At 35.9% G+C, this 22215-nt stretch overlaps 1 protein-coding gene across 1 annotated transcript in view; it reads left to right on the top strand.

Moving 5' to 3' along the window:
- The window catches only part of DIAPH2 (diaphanous related formin 2), a 249059-nt gene that overhangs the window by 62003 nt on the left and 164841 nt on the right, over positions 1-22215 (top strand). The window contains exon 19 of the mRNA XM_074914772.1: positions 21978-22079. Coding sequence (XP_074770873.1) covers positions 21978-22079 — 102 coding nt within the window. The remainder of the gene's footprint in view (positions 1-21977; positions 22080-22215) is intronic.

The following is a 22215-nucleotide window of genomic DNA, read 5'->3' as shown; positions in this document are numbered from 1 at the left end:
TTTCGAGATCTTGGAGTTTGAACCAAGTTAACTGAGATCTAATTATCACTGTCTCAGTACAGTGTGGAAGGATAGTCTCCACTTGTCTTCAAGAGGAATACAGACAATCTGAATACCTTTTAAGAACCTCTCACAAATAGACTCCAAGGCTTCAAATTTTCATTAAAGATTTTAGCTGAGTGTTTTGAGCTTGGAATTGTGCTTCCAGATGCAGAGATGGAAACAATGGTTATGGTATCACGGACCATTTTTGGCAAGTAAATAATATTCTAGATCAGGCACACTTGAAGATGAATGGGCAACTGTGGTGGTCATTAATGAGTTGGCCGCTATTAAAATGTGGGACAATTACTGCAGTGTGGGTGGCAATGAAACACTTAGATGCATATTTCCTTGTCTAGATGCACAGAGAAAAATTGTAGAGATGGTATTAGTTTTCAATCAGCAACTTGCTTTCTTTTGACCTCGTTAATTCTAAGAGAGTATCTGATATCATCCAGAATTTTATGTGGCGAGTCATGTGTTGCTTTAAAGTGAAAGCAGTGATTTTGCTGGTGAAAACATGCATCATCGTTTTACAGTTTTTCAGTCACGACTTGAAAATTTCAGGCTCAGTAGTATTTGGTTTGCAAAATAATGTTAGCATGGATTGATTTGTGTTTTGATATTTAAATAGCAAGAGGAAGGAATTCTATTGAGGTATTGTTAGCTCAACCCTATCTTATTATTTTTAAAACAGTTAAATCTTACCTGCAAGCAACAGTCTCTTCAAACAAGGTCTTTGTTAACAAGTAGGATAACCTTTACATAGTGAGGTTTTTACCTTTTTAAAACCTGTATGATCAAATCTGAGCTATGTGTGATCACATATTTGCTTAATTTAAAAAAAAAATCCTTTCTGGTTTATGGAGTATCAAGAAAATGTGAAATGGAATGAATAATCCTTCTTAGCTGGGTGACATAGTATGAACCCTGCAGTATTTCTTAATAACTGAAGAGAGGACATCCAAGTGATCAGATAAATGCATCTTGTCCTTGTGAGTCTATTATGTGATCTGAAGTCATAAATTTCTGTTAATACATAGTGAAGTAACGAGGTGCATTGTCAGCTAGGAATGCCTTCTTGTTAATGTCTTCAGATGGTCCGACTAGCAAAATTCTAGAACTAAAAAAATTAGGCATTTTTGGTTAAATGTATAATAGTAGTTTTCTAGTGAGGGAAATGTTATTATGAAGGTGAACAAGAATTTATGATTAATATATTAATCCAGAATGGTTATCTTTCTCGGGAAGCTTTGGCTACTGCTATTTGACAGGGTTGGGGGTGTGTAGGTTTGTGTTTTTGTAGAATGTCTTTAAAAAAACCCAACAGCTAAATAAAAGTTTTTACAGTGTTAGTGTTCTTGGGAAGAACTGAATTAACACTGTATCTTTGAAAACATATAAGTATGTCCTATTATGTTATGCAGCTAGAACATTCTTTTTCTAAATTCTGGGTTTGTCCCTTAATTGACATAGAATTTTATTTTTATTTTGGTTGCCAATGTAAGGAAAAAGAACAGCATCAGTAGCCGGGTGATCTCTGGTGCTTTGTGGAATATGATCTCAAAAACTCCCTACGTTGTTGCTTAATTTTTTGAATGTTAAATACATATACAATTGTGTGATCAACTGTCTTCTAGCAGGTAGAAGTAAAGGATTAAAATGTTCTGGCTCTGTAGATAAGCTGTGATCCATCATATGCTTGGAGCCTCAGCTAACTTTGTAATAAAGTGCCAATACTCAATGTATCAGGCCTGCTGCTATCAAAATCACTTTTCACTGTTTGATTGATAGTCTAATTGCAAAACACTACAAAGCAAGTTAATGCCTTCTCCCTAAAGGATCATGTTAATTTCTAGCTCTTGTAATTTAGGTTGTGTATTTTGCCAGTCAAGAATGATAGTGGTGCTCTGAAGAAATTAATTATGTGTACAGTAGATCTGTAAAGGTAGTAATTAGTACATAATAGTCTGTAACTACTGGGATTGTTCCAGTACAGAATTCATTATCCATCCAACTTACCCCAAGGGAAAACTTCTCGATCAGGGTTCTGTTGCTTCTTTATGATTAGACTTTTAAAAAACAATTTAACAATCATTTTGATACATTTTCAAAATTGAAGTAAGGTTTTAATAGCCGAGTTTTATTTTCCACATTATGGGCTTTTGAGTGAGAGAGGACAAGAGAAAATACAAGCTTGCATGTAAACTATAATTGAACAAAACATTGAGGGGTTTATATGTATAATGTAACAATATAAAATATGTCAAATAACTTACTTTAATATGGTCTTGGTTTTGTAATCACAATAGAAAAGCTTAGCTGACTGTCCAGCCCTACCTTTGATATCTCCCTCTGAACAAATTTTAGGACTCGTCTGTAGCTCAGTTTTAAAATTTTAGCAATCATGGAAAAACTAGTAAAATGTTGCTAGGATTAAAATTTAGCTTTAACTTGTTCATGTTTTGGGTCAGTGCCAGGATTTTTGTGTCTGCACTTGTTTTCTTGGTTGAGGAGGAAGAGAGTTGAAATGGTCAAGTGAAAGTAGTATGAAAAGGTGGTTGGAAAAATTTAAGAAAGAGCATAACAAGCATATCATATTAGCTGAAGATCAATCCAGGGAGACATTCCTTTTGAGGAGGACACAACATATGACATGATGAGGTTAAGAAAAAGGTGATGTTTATGTAATGCTAACTATAGTGATGATGTCAACATTATTAATAATGCATATTTGAAGATGATAGTTTCTTTTTAGTCTATGAAGGTTAGACTATAAACAGTTCAGGAAACTGTACTTGTGCAGAAGTGTAAGCAGATAACAATTCTTATCTAAATGAGGTTATTGTAAACATTATAATGTAAATCTTCTTTTAAAAAGTGTTGGAAATAGCGAGGGACTGGCTCCAAAATAGATGAAGGTGGAATACTGGCAGTTACTGTACATAGGTGGTATGATAGATTATGCAGGTGTTTAACTCAGTGTTTTCATCAAAAAGTATACAAACCTTATACAGAGACTTCAGCACTGAATTGTACTTTGTGTTAAGTCTAATCAAAATAAAACAAACACCATTATTCCAGGTATGTTGATACTAACACTCAAACATAAACTTCTTATCAGAAAAAAGAAGCAGTGGATGATAAAATGCTCATCCATCCTATGTCCCCCTGAAGACTCAATGTCAGATGGTGTTGCAACAAGTCATCACAATCTTGAGTTCTTCACCACAAGTTGTACAATCTTTCAGTGGAGATTTTTCTCCTTATAGGTCTGCTTGGGGTTGTTCTAGCTTCTTGGCAAAATACTTACTACCTTAGAATGGTTTAGGTTGGAAGGGACCTTAAAAATCATCTAGTTCCACCCCTGCTATCATGGGCAGGGCCACCTTCCACTAGCCCAGGTTGCCCAAAGCCCCGTCCAACCTGGCCTTCAACCCTTCCAGGGAGGGGGCAGCCACAGCTGCTCTGGGCAACCTGTGCCAGGGCCTCACCCCCCTCACAGGGAAGAATTTCTTCCTTAGATCTAGTCTAAATCTGCCCTCTGTCAGTTTAAAGCCATTAGTTCTTGTCCTGTAGGGACCCCTTTAAGTACTGGCAGGCTGCTCTAAGTTCTCCCTGGAGCCTTCTCTTCTCCAGCTGAACACCCCCAACTCTCTCAGCCTGTCCTCACAGGGGAGGTGCTCCAATCCCCTGAGCATCTTCGTGGCCTTCTCTGGACCTGCTTGAGCAGGTCTGTGTCCTTCTGATGTTGGGGGCCCCAGAGCTGGACACAGCACTGCAGGGGGGTGGTTCTCACCAGAGTGGAATAGGGAGGGAGAATCCCCTCCCTTGCCCTGCTGGCCACACTGCTCTTGAAGCAGCCCAGGACACAGTTGGCTTTCTGGGCTGCGAGCACACATTGCTGGCTCAGTTTTCCACCCGCTAATACCCACTAACGCTCCCAGTCCTTCTCCCCAGATCTGTTCTCAATCCTCTCCTCACCCAGCCTCTATTTGTGCTTGGGATTGCCCTGACCCATGTGCAGGACCTTGCACTTGCCCTTGTTGAACTCCATGAGGTTCACACGGTCCCACCTCTCCAGCCTGTCCAGGTCCCTCTGGATAGCTCATCCCTTCCCTCCAGCGTGCCCATCGCACCACACAGCTTGGTGTGATTGGCAAACTTGCTGAGGGTGCCTTGATCCCACAAAGACTAAAAGATACAAACTTTTTTTTTTCCTGCTAGTAGATGATTGACTAGCATCTTCTGTTTGCATTTATTGATTTTGGTAGCTTATCAAGGCTTCCCGTTTCTGGTAAAGTTTCTGTACATTATTTTTCTCTGCCTTAAAGTGCTTGGGTGACTACATTCTAATTAAAGTGAATTATTGAAACTTAAGCCGCGGTAGTCTTTTGATTGCCACCTGCTTTATGTGAATACGTGGCATTTGAGGTCTAAATGTCAGTTTTCTTGGAGTAATGAATTATAGGCCAGAATGTAGATGGGATGCTATTCCCATCCACTTTAGCTTTTATTTTCCCTTGCTTACAGCATTCACAAGAGCACCTCATTAGACCTTAAATTTATATTTTCCATTGTTTACAAAACATGACCAAAAATTTAAACAACTTTACCTACTTCAGTATTTGAAATTATTCTTCTTCCCCAAAATGCTTTATAGTCAGACAGCAATATGGAAGACATTAGTGTCTGTATTTAATTTTTTCATGTGAGTTGAAAAATTATATCATATAAATTAGGAAGATGCAGTATCCTTAGTATATTTTTATTAGGCTTGAATTAAAGCAATCCTTCTGCTTTGAGTACAGTTTGTTGATAAACTATTAACATGTTAATTCTCTAATATCCATGTGCAAGTAAACAGTGTAATCTCACTTGTCAACATCATGCAGATGTTCACATGTGGAATACCCATGTGCAGCCTTCAGTAGATTTTCTTTGAGGCTCTTTGCTGCTACTGGAACCATTAAATGTTTGCAATAGCTTCCGTCTTTTGAACGTTTTGTACCTTCTAATTTCAGTTGTGCCAAGGTACCTTTATGCAAGAAGGGAATGTAGAACTGACTACTGAATCACCTAGTCAGGAAGAGCATTTTCAAGCTGTCTTTTGTGTTCTACATCTGATATAAAGCAGGCTGATTTTTGATCTTCTGAAGAAAATAGTGTGTAATTTTTTTGCTCTGTAAAACCAGTCATTCTTAAAGGATGTTGTGAATTCTGCAGGTTTTAAAAAAAACTTTTAGTGTAACTTAAATTCTTTCTCTTTACATGTGTGCCAGATATTGAGGAGAGGGAGAAAGAAAGAAAAGCAGGCTAGTTTCACTGTAAGTCAGTTGACTTTTGTTCCTTCTCTTTGCCCCCATTGTTACCACGTATGTCCTTCTGCCATGAATTTTATTATTTTTGATCATCTCTGTGACAAGTTAGTCTGCTGAAGCAGGTAGTGGTTTTTGTCTGATCAGAATGTATGGTTTAGCTTTGAAGTTCTCACTGAAATAATTAAGTTTGCATGCATTAAACGCAGTTTTAAAGTTTTTATTTTGCCATCAAAGTGATGTAATATTTCAAGATTGATTCTACCTCTGCAGTGTTCAACTGAATTATTGCAAAGCTTATATTTACAGTTATTCTTGACTGAGAAATGACAGCATGAAATAGGCATCATTCTTTATCAGCCCTTCCTTTTTGCTTGACGTAATGAAACATTTTTAGTGGTGAGAAAAAAGTTCTGTTTATCCTATATTTCAGCTATTTCTTAGTAAAGAGATAAGTAGCAGCCAAAGAATGAGGTCAGTGCACCATTAAACTTCAAGGAAAAATGTTTGCCTTCATTTAAATTTGGTACTTCGAAAGGAAGAGGGATTAGTACTTTTAAAAAATTGATCTGAATTTGCTATGCTAAGAAGCCCAGATCAAATTCACCAGAGAACTTAAACTTTTACAAGCTTCAAATGGACTTAGTTTAGGTCAAAGTTCCTGTAACACAGCTGTATTGGTAGGTGAGAGACAGCAAGCTTCTGTTTAATGCAAGAATTCCTAGCATTAAGGACAGATATAGTTGTGCTAGCTCAACTACACACATTGTTTTAGTGAAATAAAAAGAAAGAAAAAAGGACATAACTCATAATGCATTTGTTTCAGGATTACAAACTGCAGGTGGCTCCCTCGGTCTTCTGATTAATTCAGAATGTATATGCTTGTTTCCTTTCCCTCCTGGCCCTCTTTTTTCAGAAGTGTATGAATCCAAACCAAAGAAAGATGCTGCTTTGCAGTGTAGGGTCACCAAATGTTTCTGTGTCTTACAGAAATTTCATTTAGCTAGATTACATGCTTAGTCTTGATATCTCAGTTTCACAGAGAAGTGAAGCAGGCTGGTTTGTTTTCATCTTTCAATGTATTTGAAATTGTTCTTTTTCAACAACAGAATAAATTCAAGTATCATGAAGCAGGAGTGAGTTATTAGTTTGTCATTTTTCATCTTTTCCTTTCCTCTTCAACTGGATTTATCCAATAGGTAAGCTGTCAAACTCAGGGATGGAAGAAACTTTGCATTGTTTAATCCTTGAGGTCCCTTCCAACATGGTATTCTGTGAGATAAACTGATGCCTGAAATTATTACCATTTAGCATAGATTTATATATGTATCTGTGTTTTTAATTTTAGCTATTCTTATATGCTTTTTTTATTATTAAATCATCTTAGAATTATTTAAACATGATGACAGTAAATATGTTTCTTGATTAAGCAAAAAAATAATTGTATATAATTACCAATTAAACAAAAGCTTTTATGCCCAGCGGTGTCAGGGGCAATTTGTACCGGAGAATGATACCTAGTCTTGCTGTGTTTAAACTGTCAAGAGAAAAAAGGAAGGGGAAAAGACACATGTATTTTTTTGTGTTCAGTTTTGCATCAGGTACTGAGGCTTAAGTGCAGAAGCTGACTCCTTAGTACTTCTACTTTATGTAACTATTGAAAGTTTATAGAGAAACATGGTTTCCAAACTGACCTTAGGACTGATGTGTGTAGTTTCGCTGCAGCTGGGCTATTGTTTAGGAGAATCACAAATGAGGTCTCCTAAGAATTACTTGTATGTATGTTCCTGTGTAAATTTTTTTCGTATGAGGAAGCCACTGTACAAATGGTAGTTGTTAAGTAGCACCTGCTTCTGTTGAAGGGACTGTCTTTTATTTCAAGAGCATCAGTACCCATTTCATTCATCATCACACAAAAGGACTAAAATGAGAATAGCATTCTGAAGGGGCCAAACCAAACAAAAGCTTCCAATTAGGCCCAATCTTGGTAAATTTTAGGTCTTCATATTTTAGTTCAAATAAAATATTAGCACCCTTAACTTTCAATAAGTTAAATGATTGCTTTTATTAATGTGGAAGGTAATTTGTAACACTGAAAGACAAAGAACATGTATTTTAGTTTGAAAAACCATACTGTGTAAAATAGATGTACTGTTGATGTGACATACTAACAATTATACTGCTTACTTGCTAGAATTTGATCAGAAGCTGAATATTTACCCCAAAATTTGTATTTAAAAACCACTAACAAGAGAGTCTTTTACTCTTTTTACTTGGGAGTGTCCGACAGTTCTGTTTTGATTGTATTTAACACTAATTCTATATGATAAAACACAGTGTTGTATGATGAGATGTACAGACAGGCACTGTAAATATTACCGAGGACAAATGAAGGATTTGCTGTTGGTAATATTTTGACCGAAAGTTTTGTCTGTGCTGGACTAATGTGAGGTAACACTGATATTTTGTGAAGACTTTTTTTTGAAACATACAGGACTGTGGAGTTGTTTTCATCATGTGACAGTGACTGAAGAATATCACAGACAAAAAAAATCATTTTGGACTTTCTCAGAAGTTAAGATCAGTCTCAGTTGTGTTATTTTTGTTTATTGTCTTGGTTTCCTACAAAATATTATGTAAATACTGCTTTCAGAATGATCATGCCATAGGGCTAGATGCACAAATTTTACTGGGGATCTCTGGCTGTAGTACTCCTCCATTATGTCTCTTTTAGGACTCTACCATTAAAAGCTTTATGGTATATTCATAAGGGAAAAAAATTAATGAGGGACAGGTCAGATGCAATTTTCCTAGATCTATTTGTTATTCCCAGAGCTTGCTTTCTTTAGATGTGCAAAAGTTAGTTAGTGTTTTTTCGGAGCATTAGTTTTGTATCAGAAGGGTTCAGATTGAGTAGTTTGGATATTATCTTGGTAAACATTACATAAGAACTGTAATAATTGCAGCTACAGAGAAGAAAATAAACGTAGTCTGTATGTGAATTAAATAACATTCAGATTAAGAGACAGATGGGAAAAAGTTCAAGGTCTAAGATATTTGAAAGTTTCTAGCTTTATTCATTGATTGCTTTGATGTATATCATAATGTATTCCACACAATTCCTATAGAAACTGAGCTCATTTTCAAAATCTTCATTATATCTATTGTGAATCCAGGTCAAATGCTCTCATGTGGAGACGATTTCTTCAGTTTTAGTTCAATTAGTACTGCTTAACCTTTTTGAAGTGTCACTAGGACAAGTTAGTCTTCCCCACTGGAGACTAGAGGAGCAAGGATACAAAATAAAAACCCTGCTACTTATTCCCTGACTGTATTACTTCTACAGATACATGCTCATTATTTTCGTTTTTTAGTGCTAAGTGTGAAACTGAGAGTAGAGATGATTAAATTATTAATTTTGTCAAAAACCTTCAGCAGTGGAATTCAAGGAAGGCTTTTTTTTTTTTCTGAAGTATGACAGTATTACTACTAGATTTTTGCTTAAGTCAAGTCTAGTTTTGCTGCTTGAGTCATTTTAGGTATTTGTTAGTATTCCTTCAGTAAACCTTGGGAACTGCATGGTAATTCTAAAAATGTAATAAATTAATGAACCTCTACTATATTATTTCATTCATGGAAATAAGAACTGATTTTCAGAAAGTGGTTGGTGTTGGGGTGAACTTGTAGACCAACCTTTTGTGTTGAAAACTTGGAAGGAAAAATATTGGAGTGAGAAGAGCTGTGTGTTGTCTTAATAGGTCTCTTGTGTGTTTTTAACAACATTGTGACAGAGCTGTCTTAGTTGTAATTTCTTAAAATTTAAGTGGCAACTTACAGAATTCATGTATGTATTTGTTATATCCAAGCTCTCAATTTAAGAATTGAAATATTGAAGAGAAAGGGTGGAAGAGCCAATTCTGACTGTAAAGAAAAGTCAAGGGGAAGTAGCTCTCAAAGGCATGCACTGTTTTTTTTCCCCTCTACATTTGGTGTCTCAGAAGTCCCCATTAGAAAAGAGTAAGGATCACTACTTGTCATACACAGACAAATATATGTTACCCATATACATATATTCAACAAGTTTGGAATTCCAGACTACTGTGTGATAACTCTGGTAGTAGTTAATACATTCTGTACATACTGTGTGCCTTGTTTTTCTAAGGGAAATAGAGCTTCTGTTTGTAGCAGCTTTATAAAATACAGCAGAGGTAGAAAGGCAGTTTCGTATTCTGAAATGTCTGTTTCAGTCTCAGTGATGCAGTGCTCAAATAAACTATAGCGCAGTTAACGAGCAGTTGAGGACAGAGACACATGTACTAGGCACACCAGGGAAAGGGATTGTGTACCAAGACTAATTAGCATGAAACATGAATACATTCATGAAGTAGTCTTGATCTATAATGCTCTTACAGGGAGTATTTTTTTCTATGAATTTGACAAAAAAGAAATTCAGAAGTTGAACTGAAAAAACAATCTGTGTTCAACTGAAAAGAAGTGGGTGTTGTTTGTTTTTAAACAAAAATCTGCATCCTGGAATAAAACACTTTCTGTATGAACAGGTAAAAAGATCACACCAAAAAGAATGCTTTCTGCAATGTCAAAACAGAAAATTAATCCTCAAAAGATAATCTTCTTCAAGTTTGTTTTTCGTTGTTTAACTTCACTTTTTGCAAGGGAATTTGAGTTAGATACTAGAAAAATGTATTTAATTTGAATCTAGTTACTCAGAACATGATTAAATAGCCCATTCAATGAATTTTACAGTAATTTTTTTGTTAAATGAACTGTTAAGATTATCTGTTATGGAAATTTTCCTGAAGCGTGGCTTATCTTTCTTGTATAAGAACTTCTATCTAGATATGTACATAATATACACTGATGATGAGTTGGAGGTCAATCACGTGTCACTTCTAGGTCTGTGTTGTATAATTGCAGGCGGGATGGTTTTAAAACAATGTATTTTGCCCTCTTAGATGTTACTTGTACCTGTAGCTATGTTTACTGATTTCTTGATATTTGTCAAGGAAGCTCTGTATCTACTTAGTAGTAGAAAGCTGAGCACTGTAATGCAGGTTCTTCATCTGAAGTAGAGCCACACAATTGGCTGTGAAGTTGTGACCCAAGTAAGGGTGGAAGTAAAAAAAAAAAAAAATCTGGAGGAAAAGATGGAGAAGAGATCAGCTACTTACCAGGAAAGTTTGTGCTGACTATTAAACAGACTGTGCACCTATTTTTTAATATCCTGAAAGCTTCCAGCAGAGTTCCAGGAGTAACAGTCTATTGGTTTAAACAAATAAAAACCCACCATAAACAAAGATGTAGTTATAAGCAAACTTTATAGCCTTACTTGTAAAATAATTCTTTTAAGGCTGTATTAGAGATGTTTCCTTTGTATTTCAGCAGAACTAGAGCTTGTACATACTATATTACTTCCTAAATGTACTTTCTCTCAAATTTCTCTTATATGAAATAGTGTGAGGTTTTTTTCTATAAAAGCGTAAACTGACAACATGTGGTTTGATTTGTGCCTCGTTCCACTTACTCATCGTGCTGACTTGCAATGATGGCATCTTTACAAAAAATGCCCCCCTCGCCATGCTGGCTGATTTTATGTGCAAAATGGATTTTTCTTCTTTAATTGATGACCAAAAAAAAAAAGAAGTTCTTTATCTGCTTCTGAGATTTCAACTTTTATCTGATTGATAGTTGGTTCAGCTGTAATGCTATTAGAGATGCTTTGAACAGAATATCTGCCATTGCAAGAATTTCTGCCGTCTGTACACAGAGTAAGGATAGATCTGTTATCTAAATGAATAAAGGTTCTTTGGAGAAGGATACATTAAAAAGCTATCTGAAGGATTAAAAGTTAAAAATTGTGCTATTAAGTTTCTGAATTCACAGAGACATTGAAAATACCAGTACATAGGCATTAACACAGATAAAAAGCTGATAATTTTGTTGAGTTACTGAATTACCTGTTAATGATCTCTAAAGGATGCAAAGTTGAAATTACAATTTGGTGTATTCTGTAACTGTTGTGTGTCTTGTGCAGTTGTGAGAAACTGAAACTTCATTCTTGCAGATCGTTTTTCTGTGCTGTAAGGTGGGAATGTAATTATTTTAGAATAATATTGCAGAATAATTTCCCAATGTGGAGCAGCAGGTGAACAAGAAATTTATGGCTTAAAGGCATTCTAAAAGCTTAAGTCCACATGGTAAACTGGCTGATTTTTCTCAGTTAATATGAAATTATCTGTAAATTACATATTCTGAATGGTAGTATGTGTGGAATAAGTTTCAAGGTTTTCCTTTTTGTCATTTTTTGTTGCATTTAAGACATTTAGATCATTAGCACGGAGATGCTGCCTTCTTAATATGAATCATTTTAGCAAAATTTTGCTTATGTTGGTAATATAAAGGTAAGCAGAATATAGGTTACATCTGATAAATTTCAAATATGTTGTGGATTCTGTATGCTTACAGTGTGCCAAGGTGTACAGTAAAACTTGAGTGTGTTGGTAAAGATGAGAGACCGCTAGCTGTGTGTTCCCAGACTATTTTTAGTAAGCTACAATCAAGTGGCTTAATTTAGTACACTGGTAGGTCCCTTAAGACTAATCCTGTAATGTGGAAGTAATTTATCTTTTACCTCTTGAAGGCAGATAATCATTTCACATGTATTCAGTGAGCACCTGGGTGTTTTCAACACACTTTGAGATATTTGGACCCCAAGAAAGCTTTTTCAAGGTAAATATGTTGGAAGGTAGTAATAACATACACAACCATACAGGGTTGTCTTCAGGCCAGTTGAGCCCAGTATTTTGTCTTCGGCAGGTGACTGAGAGCAGATGCTTAGGCAAAAGAGTAAATGTGTGTTAGTTAATATTAAGAGACACACATTGAAGATATGTGTATAGTCAGAATAAACTAAACATCGATTCTTCCCAGTTTTTAGCAGTTGACAGGGTGGGGTTGTTTTTCTAAGTGTAAGGTTGTATCTTTATATACATAGTAAAGTCTTCATTGTCTTTTGTTTTCAGTGAACTCATGATCTTTTAGTATTCATAAACAGTGGCATTGATATTCACTGTGTTTCAAACACATGTATAGTATTCCAGTGTTTCAGTCCTGCTGCTTGTTAGTCTTCCTTGTTTGTGGTCTCCTTTTTCTGTCTTTGCAAATCTCATAAAGATTTAGCGTATATTTACCTTCTCTGTGTTTTCAAAGACCACAGAGGGGAAAGCCAAAATTGTGTGTGGTACACAAAAGGCAAACACTAACATGTCACTGAAGGGTCTGGAGCATAGGTCTTAAGAGGAGTGGCTGAGGGAACTGGGGGGGTTTAGTCTGGAGAAGAGGAGGCTGAGGGGAGACCTCATCGCCCTCTACAGCTCCCTGAAAGGAGGTTGCAGAGAGCTGGGGATGAGTCTCTTTAACCAAGTAACAAGCAACAGGACAAGAGGGAATGGCTTCAAGTTGTGCCGGGGAAGGTTTAGTCTGGATATTAGGAAGCATTTCTTTCCAGAAGGGGTTGTTAGGGGTTGGAATGGGCTGCCCAGGGAGGTGGTGGAGTCCCCATCCCTGGAGGGGTTTGAGTCATGTTGACCCAGCGCTGAGGGATCTGGTGGAGTTGGGAACTGTCAGTGTGAAGTTAATGGTTGGACTGGATGATCTTCAAGGTCTTTTCCAACTTTGGTGATGCTGTGATGAGTTATCTAAATAGTATCAGTTGACCTACCACAGTTATTGGGGGTGGGGGTTGAGGAAGAGAACCTCGTGGGTTTTGTTGCCTTAGTATGGAATCATGAAATGTCTCAATTACTGCTTATTTTTCGGATAGTTAAATTAGTATGCCAGAAACGTTTCACTGTCACAGTGTACTGAAACTGTATTGGCATGACCTCAGTTAGAATGATTATTAGTCAGAGTGATTGTAATGTGGAAGGATGCAGTACATCTTCCCTGTGACAATGTGTGGTGTGGCAGTTCCTGTTCCAAACAAGTCACTGCCATCTAATGTGTCCAGTTAAAACTGTAAGTAAATCTAATCTAAAGGTTGGAATAGACTCTATTCTCATCACTGACATATAGCAAAAATATTTGTACCCACGCATGATTAAGTTATGTTTGTTACAGATTACATGCAGCTAGTAAGATTTATTTGATACCATCCACCACAAGGCCGCAGTTTCAAACACTTGTTTGTTGGATGACTCATTTCTCAGTGTTTTATAAATAAGGATAAAAGTTGCTATTTGTATTTATCAACTCTCAAAGCTATGTTTACTAGTTAACTTCACAGGGCACTGCTTACTAGTTATAGAAATTAATGGAACCTATTAATAATAAATATAAATATTTTCATGCATGTTTGTGTAAAACCTTGATGGCGAAGACATACTTGAAAAATGGAGAGGACACCGGAATGTGCATTTGGAAACATGTATTTTAACTACTGTTATATTTAGTCAGGAGCTTTATATGTCAAATATCACAGTGAAAGAGGAAAAGAAATCAATTTAGCTCTTAATTTTTACTAGAATTCTAGTCTGTTCCATTAAGCACCAGTATCTATTTAACTTGACCATATGAAGGGATTTTTGGATCTTGGGATTTTTTTTAGCTTCATGATTTCTGAAATTCCTTTGGAAAATGTGCTTCCCATAAGTGTCTTTATTGGGAAAGATGTGCCTTTTACAAGCCTAATCAAGAGGAACAGTAGCTGAACTATTAATTTAAAAGGTTTTAATTTATTAGACCTGTCATAGTAATAACAGAAAATGAGCTTATTAGAATATTGATAAAATGTGATAGCAGTTTTTGGACATCTTGTTTTACTTTGAATTTGTTTTTTTTTCCTGAGTCTTAGTACTTTTACTTTTGAAAGTTGTATGGATAACAGGTGTATGAGTTAATCTGGAAAATAATTATAGCTCTCCTATCTCGCAGTTCCGTGGTGATGATGACCTGATATCAGAGGGAAAAATATAACTGGAACATGAGACTGTCTAAATTAGAAGTACTATTATAGGCAGCATTTTATTTTTATAGGCAAATGTCTTCTCTGACCTACATAAAAACTTACTATATTACTTCGAAAATGGTTTGACTGATCTCTTCAGTCATTAGCCAAGCACTAATATATAGGCAGCGAAGCCACGTAATGTCTCAGTGCCCAGCAAAACCCACCAAGGATAAGCATCCCTTTGGAGCAAAACCCAGCATGTTCACATTAAGCATCGCAGGTGTTGAAGCAGCAGCAAAGGGAGAAATGGGGTGAACAGTCCTGAGGCTTTCTTCTGTATAAATATTCATGGATGGAATGTAAGAGAAGAGTTCATGCAAAACGCTTCTGACTTCTGTTCCAGCTTCTTACAGCATATCGTATGACACAGTTAAGTAGATCCATTGAGGATATTTTCAGTTTAACCATTGTTTGCCTGCTCTTTGATTTCTAGTGCTCAGAAAGACTACTTTGCATGTACTGTGACCATTTGTATGTGATGAATTTTAATATTTGCTTAACATCTTTCAGCAAAAGCAACATCTTTTTGCATTGGTCTGTAACAGGGTTCGTAGAAGAGGGCAAAATCAGTTGCGTGCACGTTGTTCTTTCTTTTTTTAAATATAGTATATGTGTCCCAGACATCTACTTGATTTCAAGCTGTTGATAGAAAGCTGAAAGCAACTGCAATATGGAGTGGTTAATTAAATACGCTTTAACTGTACAACTTTACTGCACAAGTTCCTGATGCAGATTTTCAAATTGCACTTGAAAAAAATAGACTAGTTACAACCATTTCAGGACGATTCTAAAGGAGGAAGAAATACTTCATATACACATTAAATGTGTTGGTCAACTATAATAACAATCAATTTTATTATAAGAACCAATAAGGGGAATATAGATTCTCTGCTACGTTTTGACAAAACTCATTTGTAAAACTAAGTTAGGATTTTTTTTTTCTTCCTTCCACAGAGCATAATCTGTTGGTTTGATGTCACTTCCTTCAGCTTGATTACATTAATTAGGCAAAAACCATGAGATTGCAAGAGGTTCCATGTTTTTTTCTCTTGCCAGTTTTATTTTTTTTTATCTTGAGAGCTCAAACTAAGATCCACTTTCAGATCAGTTGCTTACTTTCTTTGTAATAAAATTTACTTTTTTTTTAAAATGCTGTACCATGTATTTATCTCTTCTGATTGCAGAAAGGACAGAATGACAGCAGGAGTGCTTAATTAATTTTTCTTCAGGAATTGATAACTGAGTGATTTGAGGTGAACTGAAAAATGCCAGGTGGTGTTGGGAATAAAGATAAGTTCAGGCAGCTGCTGACTGAAATGACAGGAGGGTGTGGTGAGCTCTGGTCATGCTCTTGCATTTATCTTTAGATACTTGGGGAAATGATTTGTTATTTGTTAGAGTTGCCCATGCCACTTTGGAGACTATAAGTGTATTTGGATAGTAAACTACTTAAATCTCAGTTTATGCAGTCATGATTTGCGTGACAGGCATGTTCTGCAGAGGAGAGACGATGTGGTCCAGGAGAGAAATTGTGGCTTCAGCTGTGTGAACTGTGGCATCTCCCAGGGTCTCTCCTCTGGGACCCAGTGAATATTCTCTAGTCTCATTGGTTTTAGGATTGGGTAGAGAATATCTCTTTGGTCACTGATCTGTTGAGCTTCCACTGTTGTTTTCTGACTTGTTGCCATTGTCAGGGCTTTGCTTGTTCAGAATGCTTCTGGACACATTTGCACTTACTGATGATCAACAGGTTATTTTCACAGTTTCGCTGACTGTTTCCTTGAGCATGCAAAACTGGCCAGAGTTCATTCTGCTCTTTGGAACAAGAGATTGGTCTTATTTCATCTATACTTTAAGAAGTGCTTAGTTGAAGTTCACAGGCTTATGTGAACAGCTATGCGAACTAGGCCTAGCTTGTGTGAACTGCTGCACTGTTTTATTTGAATGTGGAAATTAAGTGGTTAAAGAAATGGAAAGACTCGGTGTGTTGGTGAGGGAAGAGAATAAGTGCAAATTTGAGACTGCATTATGTTTGTTTTTCCTTCCTTTCCCTGTTCTTTGACTTTTATTTCCATTCTTGAGTGCCTCTAGAAGTAACACAGAAATAGAAAACTATGGGTAGCTTCCCAATATCATCAATTTAGCTAGGCTTCAAGAAGTTTTATTATGTTGCAATAGGATTTACTGAATTTTTGTGCTACAAAATGTCTTCTGATCTTTCAGTGGCATTCCTAGCTCCATACTTCATTTTTCTATCAAGTTGTATCACATGGAGTTTTTATCAGTGAACTTCTCGGTGTAATTAATAGTTCCAGCTGTTCAAACATACTCTTGTATAACACAGTTTACATCCCTTGCAATAGTATGAACACTTATTTTTTTTCTCCTATACTAGTCATAGATTTTCTTCCAGGTAAAGGGAATAATAAAACGATTTCTTTTGTATATTTGATTTTGCTGCCAAATACTAGTAAACGTACTTGGTAAGCCACTTGCCAGGTGGAAATAAGATGAAACTGCTTATTCATTTCAGATGACAGTATAAGGGTGTTTGTATGCTGTGGGTACGGACATGATAGAAATTGGAGATTAAGGTTCAGGTAGGCTACAGTTCACCTTAATCTCTGCTTTTTCCACACTGTAATTCAATGTGCTCCTTTTTGTCTCTGTTTAATTTTCATGCTCATCATATTCATGACTGATAGTTTTTACTGTTAATTCTTTATTATAATTATTTACTGCTTATTTTAAAAAAGGAGTAGTTTAATATGAACTGGACATTGCAGCTCAAAGTACTTTAACAGCTCCAATACAATTAAATAAAAATGTATTTCTAAAAACCTCATGATGACTTTTAATGCCATTCAGTAGCAAAATTAATGAACAGGTTTAGAATGGTAATTTTCCATAGCTATTTATGCACTTTTTTTCCACAGAAGTACAAAAGTATTGATGGTAGAATTTTCTTTCTTAATTACATCTCTGAGGTATTTCAACATGTTTGTGTATGTTCTTTGTCATGATTATCATGTCTTGTTTAATATATTTTAAAATTATATAACATTTAGGTTAGCGTTATTATTTTTTCTTTACAACCTAAATGGGTTTCAAGCAGTGCACTTTCTGTGGGATTAAGTCAGTTCCCAGCTGAAGGTATCTATAAAGGTACAAACTTAAGCTGCGCATGTGTTGCATAATGTAAGATGAACAGAAAACAATCCCTTGCAGCATGTTGCATCAGCTTTCTTCCTCCAACACTGATAAACAAATACGTTGTTACTAACAAAATAGAACCCTAATCTAAATTAAAAAAAAAAAAAAAAGTAAAAGTTACATAATGTTGCTGTTTAGATCTGTAATTTCTGGTCTTTGGAAAGATATGGGCATATCCTAAAACTTCCTCTTTCCCTTTTGCTTTATCATACTGAGTCTCTTTTTCCCTCTCCTGTTTGCATGAGGGTAAATGGTACAGAAAAGTGAACCCAACCAAAACATTCTATAGACATAACTGATGTGAGATAATTATGCATTAATGTGGTTTTGTCATTTCAGTGACTGTTTTTTTGTTGTGTTTTTTTTTAATGGTTGTTTCTTTCTTTCTTCTTGCCAGCTGAATGGAAAAATAGTTTTAAACAACCAAGAGTATAATTTTGTCCATTACTTCAAAATAAAAAATCCAGACATGTATGAGCACCTGTGTGTCTATATATGTATTCCAGATAAGTCCAAATATGAATCTACATAAATTAGTGTGAAAAGGGATTAACTTTCAAGAAAAAAAACCAGAGATATATGGTAGGAGATTTAAAAATGCTTTATATCAACACAGCACAAGTGCATCAGCATTGACTGTTATCACAGACATAGTGATCTGAGATACAGGAGGACAACCTGACAGGCCCTTTTGAGTCTGAACTCTGCTGGTACACATGCTGCTTTCATGTGGTGATGGAATACTTGGGCTTCTGGCCTCTCTCACTGAGAACTTGTGAAGGAGATATTAATCACGTTCGCCAAGAGTATCTGGACAGGCTTAACCACTTATTGGAGGGTTCTGCCATCATTCCAGGGCTGTTAATGCAGTGGAGAACTGACATAAACTTGATTAGTGAGTATGTTCTGGGAAGCAAAACAGGTGAGCCATGAATTTGGAAGGCTTAATTGGATCAAGCCTTATTTAAGGTGGGAAAAAGCTTGTCATGTGTTCTGAAACAAGAGATGCAAACTGATGCAGGGTACTTGGAGGAGGATAGCTAGCTCAGCAGGGAGTTGGGTAGGAGATGGACTCTGTGGAATAAAGCTTCAGACTTGGAGAGCTGACCTGTTTCTTGCAGTGTCATTGCTTACCCAATTGTTATGGTCAGAACAGAAGGAAATTACCCTTCTGCTACCTATTTTTTTCTTCAAATATGGCCCTTTTGGTTATGGAAACATGGATATGACTCTCACTAGCTCTAGGTACTGTCTGTAAGACTTGTGGGTTGGAAAAAAAGCTGATTTTTGAATGAAGATGTAAGCCAGTGCCATTATCAAAGGGCTGTAATGAATAATCACAGCGCTAAACTCCAAGGTCTGTGTGAAGTAATACAGATGCTTTAGCTTCCAGATTGATTTTTCATCTTGCTTTGTTGAGCTACCCTATGTTGACTGCTATAAAATCCTTTTTTCATCTCTCCCTCTGGTTCTGTGGCATCAAACCAAAAAGCATGTCTCATCTTTAAGCAGGCATTTGTGAAGGGAGTACCTGAAAAGCATTGGGAGGTTGGTCAGCAATAGTGTATTGACTCTGAAATGTATTTAATTATTTTTTAAAATTCTGTAATCCATGGTCCTGTCACAGTTGAGTCACTGTTAAAATGGCCTATGTGATCAGAGGGAGAGAGTGCAACTAACAGAAGAGGGAAGAGCATGCCTTTTGATTGCTCTCTGATGCTTAATGTGATTTCAAGCATGGGTCAAACTGTGTTAAGGAAATTCTAGTAATTTAATATCTCTTTCTGCCTGTGAGTCTTAGGTTGGTAAGATTGGTGTTGATGCTAAATTGTGACTTTGGTGCAGTCACATAAGCATCAGCTTCTAGTATTTCTTCATGTTTTTTGTGAACTGGCATAAAGCTAACTTAGTTTTCAAGTCTCATACTTTAAAAGGTAAGAATCTTTGGAAAGAACATTTTATTTGGTCTTTTCCAAATGGAAAAGTTTTAATCTAACCCAGACATTAAACATTCATAAAACAGATAATAATTTAAGTCATGGTGTTATAACCCTTCAGGCCTAAGCAGCTAAGAGTATATATGGTTTGTTATAAAGCTTTTGAAGGTTTGGTTTTCTGTGTTCCATTTGTGTTTACTATTTTCACAGCCACTAAGAGGACTGCAATCTGGAAACCTGTGAGGAGGGACAATAATGAGAACTGGTTGTTTGTCCTGTATAGGCAGAGTTATTGTGAATTCTGACTCAGTCCATCCTTTGCGTGTCTCTTTAAAATATTGTAAGCTTAAAAACTGAAGCCCCAAACCCACTTTTTCTTTTTTGATACTGTAGTAGCTGAGTAACTTTTGAGTTGGGCTCAGGTAACACCTTTGCCCTTGAGCTCTTGCTCACGAGGGTGTTTGACTTGCTGTGTCGGATCAGCTGTATGTGAATTATCACTGCAGGAAGAAGGTTACCTTTGTGTGGGGTGACATTTGGTAACAAAAACATTTATGTTTGTTTTGTTTTCTTCTCATACTTAATATTTTTGATACCTCTGCAGTTTTGCAAGCCACGGGACTGAGATGATTACGCACTGAAATGTGTGTGTGTATTGTTTTAGCTGGTTATAGAACAGGTTTGTCTTCAGTGTTAACAACTACTGTGACAAGTACGGTACTCTCTGAGTGCATTGTGAGGCAGTCTGGTGTTCAGCTTTAAAGACCCAATCTTACGTGGTAATCCAGAGGTTTTAATTCTTAAACAGCTGAAGTTTGGAATAGGTCACTCATCTCATGAATAATTTATCTCCGCTGTCTCAACAGACACAAACCTAGGCTTTTCAATAGCTTCTGCTCATATAACAGAACTCATAATGTTTATTGCCTCCTCATGGGACAGCTAATTTCTAACTCTTGGGGGTTTTTTGTTTGTTTTGTTTGAGATCTTGTTTTATTTCCTTCTTTAATTGAGAACAATTAGTGGTAAGGGTGTGATTATTTCATGGAGTGTCACTTCAGGATTTTAAATGGTAGCTCATTATAGTTAAAGGGTCAGTGTTGGTGAGAATTTTGAGCATTATCTCTGTATTATCGAGTTACCATGTAGCTCTGTCCTGTTACAAATACAGAGTAAGCTGGTCATATGATGTAGTTACGCTTGCAGAGTAACAGCAGGTCGGGGGGGCAAGAGCAAGTATTGCATTGTTGAATCATCATGACTGTTTAACTTTTGCTGATTTGGATTTAGAGGGAGCTGGGGATGAGGGAGCTGTCCTGTACTAGCTTAGTTAACACTGGTATGAAAATACCCAAGGTAAACTAATTATCCAAGTAGTATAAACCCAGTAGAATTATTTTATGCCAGATGTTTTCATAGTGGTAATGTGTGTAAGGAGAAGAATAACTGTTTGCTTCGTTCTGTTTTTTTAATACAACTGAGGTTTTGGTGTTATTCTTCACACTAAAATTAAATGTTTTCATAGGAGATACTTGCAATAAAACCCATGCTTATGAAATCAGTACAGCTAAAGACAGTGCTCAGAGAAGAAAAGCATATTTACTCTGCTTAAATAGTCCTCTTAATTTGTCTTTCAAGTTTTTCAGTTACTTTTGAATCACTAAATTCATTGAATGACTTCATTAATTTTAGTTAATGTTAAACACATTCGGTTTCTATTCCTTCAGTGCCAAATGTTATGTGATATTTGAGAGGAAATAAATCCTTGATAATGGGTTTACTTAAGAAGTTTCTGTGAAAAATAAGTATATTAAATTATGAAAAAAATCAGCATATATTTTAAATATTTCAATACCATGTTACTTTCTACATAATTTTAAGTACTGAATATAAGGCTGTTCTTATTAGTTAAAAACAAGTAAATTTAAAAGGTATGGTATTTTTGCATTTGGTTTTGCTCTTTACCAGTAACAACCTAAATAATTAGTAAAAACCAACCTTTGTGTAGGGTAATAAATCTCAAATTATTATCTTACTGGTTTGGGATGAAGAACTTCAAATGGCATTTGAATGACTCAAATTTCAACAGAGGGCACTCACGTGCTTTGAGGTAACACGAAATCAGTGCATTTTTAGAAGTGCTTGGAATAAACTGGAGCTGAAGATAACAAATATTATGTGTTAAAATGTATAAATATAATTTGTCAGTGCTTCAGAAGATCGGTCATTGTCATATTAGCATTTTCATTTCATGTTCCTCCTAACTCTGTAGATTTGCTTTGTTTCTTTGGATATTTTACAGTACATTAAGGCAGTGCGTTCATTTTGCCTTGAACTGATTCTAATAGCATTATTATGGCTTTCTAGCTGAGTTGCTATTAGTTTGTTAAGATTGAACAGTTGTAATACTGAATCAGAATTTAATACATACATTCTTTTCAGCTAAAAAGGCAGTAGAAGAATCAGAAGAGAAGAAAACAGTTCAGTCAAAGAAAAAGATTAAAGAATTAAGAATTTTGGATGGAAAAACCGCACAAAATTTATGTAAGTAATGTGAAACGCATTAGGTGAATATCTAATTAGCATGTACACACACGTGACTTTTAAAATGTTCTTTTTTCACATGTGCAATATTCTTTTTCTAAAAGGTGCCTAATGTGAACATGAGTGTTAAGATGTG

This window comes from Athene noctua, chromosome 11, assembly GCF_965140245.1.
Source record: "Athene noctua chromosome 11, bAthNoc1.hap1.1, whole genome shotgun sequence".
In the NCBI taxonomy this organism is placed as follows: domain Eukaryota; kingdom Metazoa; phylum Chordata; class Aves; order Strigiformes; family Strigidae; genus Athene; species Athene noctua.
Note: the sequence above shows the minus strand (reverse complement) of the source record. Positions and strands in the feature narration are given on the sequence as shown.